General features: G+C 62.1%; 1 protein-coding gene across 1 annotated transcript; it reads left to right on the top strand.

The window, feature by feature from the left end:
• The first annotated feature begins 8010 nt into the window (after window positions 1-8010).
• On the top strand, window positions 8011-10584 carry CKS1B (CDC28 protein kinase regulatory subunit 1B). The gene is made up of 3 exons (XM_075907553.1): window positions 8011-8195; window positions 8965-9092; window positions 9981-10584. Exons 1-3 carry the CDS (start codon window positions 8137-8139, stop codon window positions 10031-10033), a joined length of 240 nt encoding a protein of 79 aa, XP_075763668.1. The 5' UTR covers window positions 8011-8136; the 3' UTR covers window positions 10034-10584.
• The last annotated feature ends 1104 nt before the right edge of the window (window positions 10585-11688 follow it).

Here is an 11688-nt window from a genome sequence, read left to right as displayed (position 1 = left end):
ACTCCCACCCCTCAGCCCCTGTCAACCCAGCCCGGCTCCCCTCACTCCCACCCCTCCGCCCTGCCGGGCGCCCCTCACTCCCACCCCTCAGCCCCTGTCAACCCAGCCCGGCCCCCCTCACTCCCACCCCTCAGCCCCTGTCAACCCAGCCCGGCCCCCCTCACTCCCACCCCTCAGCCCCTGTCAACCCAGCCCGGCCCCCCTCACTCCCACCCCTCAGCCCTGCCGGCGCCCCTCACTCCCACCCCTCAGCCCCTGTCAACCCAGCCCGGCCCCCCTCACTCCCACCCCTCAGCCCCTGCCGGCCCCCCTCAGCCCTGCCGGCCCCCCCCTCTCGCTCCCACCCCTCAGCCCCTGTCAACCCAGCCCGGCCCCCCTCACTCCCACCCCTCAGCCCCTGTCAACCCAGCCCGGCCCCCCTCACTCCCACCCCTCAGCCCCTGCCGTCCCCCCTCAGCCCCTGCCGGCGCCCCTCAGCCCCAGCCCAGGCCCCCAGCCCAGCCTGAGCCCCTCACTCCCACCCCTCAGCCCCTGCCAGCCCAGCCCTGCCGGCGCCCGCCACTCCTGACCCCCAGCCACCCCACCCCGCTCCGGCAATATGCAGCCCTCAGTGGCATGGAAATGGCTGTGTCCGGACCCTGCCCGCCAGAGCCAGACCAGCCTCCCCCATCTCTGCAGGCTGGAAGCTCCAACTCCCAAGGACCAGGTCACATAACGGCTGCAGCATCCACCTTCCAGGGCTGGAGGGTGCCCTCCTCCCCCCCCAGAGCTGCCAGGAGGGGAAAAGCCAGCCCCAGGGCTCTGCCGGCTCACAGCCAGCCCTGGCCAAGGCAGGGCAGCCAGGCCCACGCAGCACTGTGCCGGCCGGGCTGGGCCCGCTACCTGCTCTCAGGCTGCTGGGAGACACAGGCCCCAGCCCCTTGCAAAGTAGCCGTTCCGCCCGGGGCTGGGGGCGCCAGCTCTGGCAGGGCTCTGGCAGGGCCCCGTCCGGAGAGCGGGTGGGAAAAGAGCCGGCCCCATCACACAGCAAGCGAGCAGCCCTCCTGACACGCAGGGGAGCAGAGCTCACAGGCCCAGGGCTGGGCCGGCCGTTCCCCTTCCAGCCCCTTCTCTGGGCCGCCTGCCCAGGGAACAGGACTCGAGCGGCTTAGTCCGAGTCGCGCAGCAGGCGAGCAGCTTGGGAGAGGCAGCGGGAGGAGAGGCTGCCGGGGCCGCGCGCAGGGCCGGACAGTCTGCCTGGGCGCGATCGGGAGACGCGGCGCCTGCTGGCCCCTGCCACACTCTGCGGCCACAAGACTCAGCAGCTTGCGCTGCCCGGAGCTGACAAGGGCTCTTGGCCAGGTCAGGACCCTGCCACGGCCCCACAGGGCCACGGGAGCGTGACCGATGTGCCGGGGGCGTCGCCCCCCATGCTGGGGAACGGCGCTCATGCCTCCCTCCCAAAGGGCCCCATGAGGTGCTCTGAAAACCCCTGGCTACCCGGGACCCCGCAGTCCAGCCAGCCACACGACAGCGCCGGACGTTCTCCCAGGTGGCAGGCCGTGCTCCGCAGTGCAGGGGGCTCAGGACACGCACCAGGGAAGAGAGACAGCAGAAGGGCGCGGGGCAGAGACTGGCCAAGGTCCAGCCAGGGGCAGATCGACGGGTGAACCTGCTACCAGAGCCCACGTAGGCCAAGCACCTGTCCTCGCACATGCAGGCTCCCTGCAACTCTCTGCAGCTTCAGGCAGGAGCCGTGCGGCCAGGGGCAGGAAGGCGGGGGACCCCAGGAGTCACTTCGCAGCCGGGCACAGCGGGAAACACACCACAGAGCCCGCAGAGGTAAGGCGCGGGAGAGGCCGGCAGGAGAAGGAAAGTCTGGTCCATCACCAAAGCCGCCTGCCCGCCACCACAGGCCCCGAGCACCGCCAGCCTTACCACGTACTCCATCCCGGCCAGAGGAAGGGCTGCACACGGGGAGCAGAGCCGCAAAGCCCCTCTGCATGGAGTCCAACCTGCGGTTCAGCGACAAACAGGGAGTTAGCCGCCCCGGCAGGCAGCTGCCCACTCAGCACCGAGGGGGGACGAAGCGAACCGCACGCTGCGTCTCCTGGGGACGCCCCTGGGAGCGGACACTTCCCCACACGGCCCAGCCAGGCCTGCCCCGGAGCGCGCCGGCTCCAACAGCCCCTCCACGAGTTTACTGGCTACCGGTACGCAAAGGGTGATGCTTCCCGTGTAACCAGTTAGCCCTCTACATCCCTGCTGCGGACAGTGCTCAGAGGGAATGAACAGACCAGGGAATTAGCAAGAGAGCCATTCCCTATCACCCATCCCTGCTTCTGGCAAACAGAGGCCAGGGACACCAGCCCTGCCCATCCTGGCTAATAGCCATTGATGGACCTACCCTCCATGCATGGATCTAGTTCTTTGTTGAACCGTGCTATAGTCTTGGACTTCACAATATCCTCCGGCAAGGAGTTCCACAGGTTGACTGTGTGTTGTATGAAGAAACACTTCCTTTCATTTGTTTTAAACCCGCTGCCAATTCCATTCCCTGCCCTCTAATCCTCATGTTATGAGACGTAAATAACACTTCCATATTCACTCTCTCTAATTCCAGTCACAATTTTATAGACCTCGATCAGATACCTCTCCCGCCTCCTTTCCAAGCTGAAAAGTCAGCGTCATTAATCTCTCCTCATCCAGACGCCGTTCCATACCCCTCAGCATTTTGGCTGCTCTTTTCTGAACCGTTTCCCTTGCCAAGATAGCCTTGGAGATGGGGGGACACGCCTGCGCGCAGCAGTCGGGATGCGAGTGTCCCGTGCTTTTCCGTATTTTTCCTGACAATCTCTCGCCTGTTCTTAATGATTCCCAACGTGCTGTCTGCTTGCGTGACGGCTGCTGCGCGCTGCGTGGACGTTTCAGAGAACTCTCGCCACGACTCTTTGAGCAGTAAGAGCCGACGGACACGTACATGAATCATGTTCGACGTCTAGGTCTGATTATGGTTTTCAGTGTCATTTATCAAGGTCACGTTTCATCTGCCATTTTGTTGCGCACTCCGTTTGGAGAGCCTGCCCCTCTCCACTCTGAAAACTGACCATTTCTTCCTACCCTTCGCATCCTGTCTTCCCAGTTACCAAGAGGCTCTTCCCTCCGATCCCATGACAGCTTCCTTTCTCTTCGGTGAGGAACCTAGTCAGAGGCTTTCTGGAAATCTAAGTGTACATGCAGCAAGCTTGGGGGTCTCAGCCAAGGTTGTAGCGGCCTCCTGCCGGCATCACCACAACTACCAGGCCCCCTCTGCCAAGAGATGCGGGGCCCTGGAGCAGCCGGGGTGCAGTGGGAGGGCGAGAGGGACCCTGCTTGCCACGCAGACAGCCCCAGGAGTCTCCCTTAAAGCGGCAGCAAAGCCAGGGAGCTCGGGGGACTCTGCTGAGAGCCGGCAGGCCAGGCCCACGCGCCCTGCAGAGCCAAGTGGGGGTGGGCCTGACAACCCCCCCCTCCCCGTCACTGGGTAACCGAGTCACCAGGATTTTCCATCCCTACCCTGGCGGGAAGGACCCGGAGCAAGGGCTGAGAGGTGCGGAGACAGGCCTGGACACACACAGGCAGGCAGGGGCCGTGCTGAGATCTGAACCCAGATCTCCTGTGCCCTGGGCCTGACCAGAAGCTGGGCTGGCCCAGCCCGGCCCGTCGCGTTCTGGGCAGGGGCCAGCATACCCACCCTGCAGCCCGGAGACATGCAGCTGCGTGGGCTGCCCTGGGGCTGGCGCCTGGGCCCCGCTGAGAGCAGGGGACCCAGCCCCTTGAACCCTGGAGAAAGGCTAGGCAAGGGACACCCCTCCGGAGCAGCCGGCTCCAACCCGCAGACCCCGGGGGCCTCCCGGAGCCATGTCCTGGCCAGCCAAGAGTTGCTGTGACTTGCCCTTTGACCCCGTGTCGGAGGGTAACGGGAGGCAGTGAAGTTCTCCGCTGCCTGAGCCTTCGTTGGGGGTGGGGGCGCCCCGCTCCAGGGCACGCCAGGGCCCCGGGAAAGGGCTGGGACTCCATTCTAAGATGAGCCAGGCACGCAGAGGGAGGGAAGAGGATGACGCAGGCTGGCGAGCGCTGCCAGAGTTGGCAGTGGCTGGTGCCAGGTGGGAGAGCCCGGGAGTCCCGCGACACCCCAGAGGTGCTGGAATGAGGCGATGGCCAGGTACCCCGCAGGGCTCTAACCACCCAGCCAAAGGTTCCCCCCCCCTCCGCTCCTTCCCCAGGGCTCCCCTAGCTAGCGGACTCGATCAATTTGCACTGGCTCCCCCAAGCATCACGTCTGGTCCCCCCCAGCTGGGCTGAGCGCAGGGCAGCGTAGCCAGAGGCTGGTGTGTTCACTTCCTCAGCCTTTCCATGGCCGCGGCCCCCAGCGCACACAGAGCCGGGCCATTTCCAGCACTCCTAGAGGCGGGACAAGCCGGCTGCCACCGCTGTGGCCTGGAGATTATTTAGAATCCTAGAACACTAGGACTGGAAGGGACCTCGAGGGGTCAAGTCCAGTCCCCGCCCTCATTTCAGTCCCTTTCTCCTGCTCACAAGGTCTCAGGCAGCCAAGGGGCCGGATCCCGGTTCTGGCTGGCCCCCGTGAATCAAAGCCCAGCCCTTTGCGAGGCCGGGATCTCCCTTCCTGCTCGCCCCCGCCCTGTGCGCCAGAGGATTGGCACGCTGGAAACGGAGCAAGGGACGCCGGAGGCTCCCAACCCTTCTCCCGGCTCGGAGCCCCAGCCATGGTGCTCAGCCCAGGCGGCTTCTCTGCAGCCTAAATCTCATTTCCTATCAGCTGGTTCCTGACTCAGCATCGCTGCCTGCAACACTTGGCAGCCAAGGGCGGGTGCCGGGCTGAGCAGAGTAGCACCTGGCACGCAGGCGGGCTGGGCAGCTGCCATGCAGCACGGCCAGGGCAGGGGGAGCCGTGCCAGCCGCTGTCTCTCCGGAGCCTCACTCGGGTAGGCCCCTGCGATGAGCGTTGCCCCAATTATTCACCTCGCCCGCAGGGGAACAGATCAGACGTAAATAAATCAGAAGCCACGAGGGGCCGGGCAGCCAGCAATACGTCATACGGCACGGCAGAGCCGCTGGGCACAAGGCGGGCAAGGCAGCAAACCTCTGCAGCCCTCTAGCTGAGCCCGGGGCCACTGCAGTGATGCTCCCCCTTCACTGCAGGGGACACTGCAAGCTACCCAGGCAGCAGCAGCCAGCAAGGTACCAAACCTGGGCTGAGCATGGCACAGAACCTGCCAGCCCGGCTCAGGCTGGGGGGGAGCAGAGATGGGCAGGGGCAGCAGGCAGGAGCTTGGGGCTTTTGCAGTATTCCAGCTCCCGGAAGCCTGTCATGCCACTGCCACAGGGAGGTTGTGAAATACATCTGGAGGAGGGCTCCCTGCGGCGGGCAGCAAGCCGAGTGTTAATCCACCGCCCAGTGATAGAAGCAGGCAGTGACTAACCCTCCCAGCGTCATTCACCACCCTCAGCTACAAACCCCACAATCTAAACACCACTCGAAGTCTGACGGCAAACCACAAGAGGCAGGAAATTCACAGGCGGGGGAGAACCGAGGCTGCGTCGCTGCAACTCCGCTGGGCACGGAGGTGAGAGAACACGGCACTGAACGGGGCAGTTCCACGCCTGCCCCCAGTCCTGCCTGAGCAGCGCCCGCCCCAGGCCCGCCCGGCAGCCTGCACCCTTGTTTACAGCAGCCTCTAGCACAGCAGGAGGGGACGGCGCAAGGCCCCGGACACCAGACCATGCAAAGGCAACGAACGCAGCCTGATCACCGACAGGCCAGACGTGACTGTAAAACCACCCGCCCTGTGCAGGAGACACATTCCAGGCTTTGCTGGGCGGGAGAGCATTCCCCACGGCAGCCCCGCCCGCAGGGCCGGCAGCTGCGAGCTCCCCCTCAGACAGGACAGTTCGTCCCCCTGCCCTGAGGTTAGCACACCCAGCCACTGCTCCTGGGAGCCCCTCTGGGCACACCAAAACACTGGCCAACGTGGCCCAAAGAGCAGGTCCAAGCCAGCGCTGCGCAGGGACTGGCACGGCCTGCCTGGCGCAGCCCCCTGCAGCCCTCAGCTCACCAGCACTCAGAGCCACGAACCGCTGCAGAGACCTTCTCCAACAGCCCCAGCCTCAGTCAAAGCTCCGAGCTGAGCGCAGGCCCGGACACGCACCCTCGTGCCCCCCGGCCTGCAAACCACAGCTGCTGGGGCTGCCAGGGCAGTGGTGCGAGGCAGCCTCCAGGCTGGGACTAGGAGAGGCTGCCAGGAATTAACAGGAAATGAAGAAAGACCAGGAATGTTTCCAACCGGGGGAGGAAGGTGAAATCACAGCTGGACAAAGGTTACCAGGGATGTAAGCACGAAGCATGGGCCCCAGCCCCCCCACTTCCTGCGGGAAGGGGGCTTCTGCCGGCGAGGCGGGGGGGGGGCGCGCAAAGGAAGCCACACTAAGGCTGAGCTGGTGGGGCCCTTCCTTTGGCTCCACTCTACCCAATACTGCTGGCTACTCAGGAACGACTCCCCCACGCCACCCCGAGCGTCTGCCAACTGGCACCCAGCTATGACTGACGGGGGCATTGCTCCTCTCCGCGGCCGGCGCACCTCGCCTTCCCAGGCTGCCCTGGCAGTCACCCCACAGGCATAGAGGCGCAAAGCGAGGTGGCCACAGGCCTCATGCTAGGACCCAGCACAAGGGCTCAGCCTCAACATCCAGCTGGCCTGAGGCACAGGGAGCCAGGCCCAGCTTACCCCGTGAGTGGCCCTCCCTTAATCACCATCTGCTGCGTGACACGCAGGGGAAAGTACAAGCACCCAGAGGCGCCCTGCGCCGGCGGGCAATCGCCCAGCCCAGGGTGCCCCACAGGGATGTCTCTTGGAACTGGCCCGCAAGGACGGAAAGGCACCGGGGACCTGCACAGCCACAGTCACTGGCCCAGAGAGGGGCACTGGGGGGAAGGAAGCAGGGGGGGGAGCCCGGTCGCTCGGGGCTCTGCGGGGAGGGGGGCACGGGCCGGGGAGACGCAGAGGCGAGTCTGGGGCGCCCCAGGGATTGGGGGACACGGGGGACCCGCGCTCGGAGGGCAGGGGGCACCACAGGGAGGGGGGCTGGGGCAGGCGGGTGGAGCCAGGGACAGACCAGTGGGAAAGGGGGGCGCTGGGCGGCTGCAAAAGGGGGTGGGGGCATCAGACCGCGGGGGGGGGGGGGGCGAGATCAGGCCGGGGGCGGAGAGCGGTTCGGACCGGGGCTGAGCGGGGGGGGGGGTTCGGGAGGGGAGGGGCAGGAGAGCCGGGAGGGGAGGGGCTGAGCGGGGGGGGTTCGGGAGGGGAGGGGCAGGAGGGCCGGGAGGGGAGGGGCTGAGCGGGGGGGGGTTCGGGAGGGGAGGGGCAGGAGGGCCTGGGGGGGTCGGGAGGGGAGGGGCTGAGCGGGGGGGGGTTCGGGAGGGGAGGGGCAGGAGGGCCTGGGGGGGTCGGGAGGGGAGGGGCTGAGCGGGGGGGGGGTTCGGGAGGGGAGGGGCAGGAGGGCCGGGGGGGGGTCGGGGAGGGGCTGAGCGGGGGGGCTCGGAGCGGGGGGGGGGGGCCGCGAGCGGGGCTCACCGGGGCACCATGGATCCGCCGGGCTCGCGCTGCTGCGGGCGGCCGCGGCTCCAGCACAAACTTCTGCCCAGACCCTCCCCCCGCCCCGTAGCCACTCACTTCCGGTCCCTCCGCCCTCTGCCCGGCCTCATTAGGACCCCATCACGTGACGGGGGAGCGGGGCTGTCCACACAAACTCCGGCAGCCTGAGACGAGCCAATGGGAACGCGCGCCGCTCCTATCCCGACCAATCGGAGCCTGGGAAGTGAGCACCGCCCGTCTCTCGTCTTGTCCAATCAGAGTGCTAAGAAAACCGAGCGAGGGCACGCCCCCGGTGGGCCTTAGCCAATCGCGTCCCGAGGGATCACGTGAGCCGAGGTCTCCCCGCCCTCTCTAGGTGGGCCAATGGGCGCGCGGAGCGGCGGCGTTTGAAAGCGGCGGTTAAGCGGCCGGCGGTTGGCTGTTGGAGGGCAGCGCGAGAGCCACCCAGGCGGCGGCCCGGGAGCGCGCAGGGGCTGCCGGGAAGGGGGCGGACCGCGGGAGCATGGCGCACAAGCAGATCTACTACTCGGACAAGTACGACGACGAGGAGTTCGAGTATCGGTGAGAGGGGGCGGGGCGCCGGGGGGCGGGGCGATCGCCGGGCGGGGGGGGTCACTTTGGGGCTGCGCCGTGGGGGGGGCACCGGGCGGGGGGCTGTTCCGGCGGGGGGGGGGGGCTGTGCCATGGGGGGGTACTGGGCGGGGGGGGACAGTTCTGCCGGGATGGGAGGCTGTTCCATGGGGGGGCACTGGGCGGGGGGCACCTTCTTGGTGGGGTGGGGGGGCACTTGGGGCCGTGGGGGGCACCGTCCTGGCGGGGTGGGGGGCACTTGGGGCCGTGGGGGGGCACTGGGTGGGGGGCACCGTCCTGGCGGGGTGGGGGGCACTTGGGGCCGTGGGGGGGCACTGGGTGGGGGGCACCGTCCTGGCGGGGTGGGGGGCACTTGGGGCCGTGGGGGGGTACCTGGCAGTCCCCGGCTCCAGGGCCCGTGTCGGGTGGGTCGGCGGGGGCCCGGCAGGAGGTGCCGGGTGTAGCCGAGCTGGGTGCGGGAGCGGTGCCCGCGGGTCCCGGTGTCCCGCCCTCCGGGAACTGCCCTTTGTCACACTTGGCCCAGTGCCGGGGAGTCTCTGTCGCTGCCCCTTGTTCCATGTGGTTGGGGGCGGTTTCCAGCCAGAGTTTGCCAGCTGCTCAGACCTCAATGGTCCCTCCTGGCCTGGGGCCTGTGAACCCAGGGGTGGCTCACGGGAGAGCAAGTGGTTGAAGTGCTGCAGGTTAAACTGTGTCCGTGCCCCCAGACGTAAGTCCCGTTCTGTTTGCGCTCTCGTTGCAGCCATGTGATGTTACCAAAGGATATAGCCAAGCTGGTCCCTAAAACACACCTAATGTCTGAATCGGAGTGGAGGAACTTAGGAGTTCAACAGAGCCAAGGCTGGGTCCATTATATGATCCATGAACCAGGTTGGTTGTCCATGATTCATGTCAGGAAGCCTCTGGGCTTCTTTGCCAGGCTGGGATAGTGATTAAAATTACATCCATTCTAGTTAGCACTCGCACTGAGTCTGGAAGATGCTAGACTTGCTGAGTCTGCGTATACTGGGTGACAGCTGGAAGCCAAAATCCTGTTGGGTGCTGGATATGGGGCAAGTTTTGTGCTGCCTTGGACTGTGCAATCGGAATGACTTCAGTGGGAGTTCAGCATAAGTAAGGAAAGTGGAATTTGGCCCCCAGCTGCCTTACTGACTGAACAGAAGGAGCATCCCAACTTCCTGCAACGCAAAGTCTGTGGCAGACTGAATCTTCTGCTGTTACAAATCAGAATTTAGACTCCTGCTCTTCTCGCTCCTTCCTAGGAGAGTACCTTCCCCCCTTTAATTGGCTGTAAACACGGCAGCATGCTGTTTACAGTAGAACGGTACCCAGCAGACATGGGGAAAGAACCAATGTTGCATGTTCAGTACTCCAGATGAAACACTGACGTACAGGGTCTTTCAGAACTGATCTTTGTGACAGTGCTTGAGAGAGAACTGATGTTGACCTCAACCAATTGGGATTCCTTTTCGAGGGACCTTTGGGGGTGTTGGCTGGCTCATGGGGGAGACACAATCTATAACCTGAATACACTCTATGGGATCCGAGTTACGAACATTTGGCCCGTAACTCGGGGAGCGGCTGTATAAGTCTGGCCAAAGGGGGCTTTTGGAAACTAGACCAATCTGTCAGTATTGATTTACTGCACTCGCTTCCCATGGCTTTGCAAATAGCGTTTCCTACCCAAACATCCTAGACTAGGACAGGTTAAAATGCATCTGATCCCTTTTCCTAACGTTCTGTTCCATCTCCTCTCAGAGCCTCACATACTGCTGTTCCGACGGCCGCTGCCAAAGAAGCCAGAAAAATGAACCTATTACGTCTGACCTGTGTATAGAATCTCCTCCCTCTTTGCCGTCTTTTAAATACATGCACCTTTGGGGGGGAGGGGTTGTCTCCTGTTTTAAAATATTTGGCACATGTTCTCAATACATTAAAACTCCTGGTGATTAACTTCAAGAAAATCCAATCATCATGACAGTAGTGGCTGGTAGACAATGACTTGACTCAAAACTAGAGTCTGGCCTTCACATAAGAAATGTACAGACCCCCGTGATTCTTACCTATTGAATGTCCATGTGTCCTGAGTTCTACTTGAGCTGAAAAATCTAGACTTGCATAGTTGAAGCATGAATATTTTAACATGGTTTGACATGTGATAGTTGCTGCTTGTACCTTCTACTCCAGGAGATATGTTGAACTTTACTGCAGGTGGACACTGTAGCCAGTTGCTTGGCATCGGCTTTCGCTGTTTGATACGTACTTTTGAGTTTGCATTTTAGAATAATGTTTAAAGTTCTGGAAAGTCTGTTTGAAATCCATGGTTTAAGTCCTTCAATAAAGAGGAAGTTTTTTTTAAGTACGTGGTTTTCCCCTCATTCATCTGAAACAATCCTCTGTGCCATGCTTTGTTGTGTAAACACTGGATTTCCCTCCTTTCGGCCTGTGGGTGTTGCTGACACATGCCTTTGTTTTTGTTTTGCTTCATTAGTGTCACCTGTTAATCCTCCACAGATGTGTAGAGAGAAATATCTTTGTAGGATTCTGGTAATGTGCCTTAATCTCATTTGCTCTCAGAAAATCTTTCCTAAATAGTCATGAGGTAATAAGCCTTTTAAAGTGTTATGATGAGACTAAGTACTCAATGTTTCTCCCACCCAGTGGCTACAAAATTAGCCTTGATGTGCCCTAAGATGAACTTTCTGTCCCTCCCCTCCAAAAGAGCTTATATACCGCTACAACTGTAGCAGAAGACATCTCACTGTCTAACTGGCTTCAGGTGGGTTTCCCTAACCGGGAGACTACTTGGCTACGTCTAGACTGGCATGATTTTCCGCAAATGCTTTTAATGGAAAAGTTTTCCATTAAAAGCATTTGCAGAAAAGTGTTTAGATTGGCACGGACGCTTTTCCGCAAAAGCACTTTTTGTGGAAAAGCATCTGTGCCAATCTAGATGCGCTTTTCCGCAAAAAAGCCCCGATCGCCATTTCTGTGATCGGGGCTTTTTTGCGCAAAACAAATCTGAGCTGTCTACACTGGCCCTTTGTGCAAAAGGACTTTTGCCCGAACGGGAGCAGCATAGTATTTCCACAAGAAGCACTGATTTCTTGCATGAGATCGCTAGTGTTCTTGCGGTAATTCAAGGGGCCAGTGTAGACAGCTGGCAAGTTTTTCTGCAAAAGCATTTGTGGAAAATCATGCCAGTCTAGATGTAGCCCTGGGGAGGAAAGGGAGGCAGCTCCAAGGCAAAGGGCAGGAGGTGCACAGCAGTGCAGGGAGAGGCAGCTGAACTTGAGAGCCTCTTGGCCAAACCAGTCAAGATCACCTGTCAGAGGCTTTAAGATCTACTGGTAGAGCCCGATCGACTGGTTGGTGACCACTGCAGTAGGGGCTATTCAAGTACAGCTCCTCTGTTTCTCTTCTAGAGAAACGGGTCAAGCACCTCTACTGTAGGTAGCTGCAGGCT

Source organism: Pelodiscus sinensis, chromosome 24, assembly GCF_049634645.1.
Source record: "Pelodiscus sinensis isolate JC-2024 chromosome 24, ASM4963464v1, whole genome shotgun sequence".
NCBI classification, from domain to species: domain Eukaryota; kingdom Metazoa; phylum Chordata; order Testudines; family Trionychidae; genus Pelodiscus; species Pelodiscus sinensis.
This window is presented reverse-complemented; position numbering and strand designations above follow the sequence as displayed.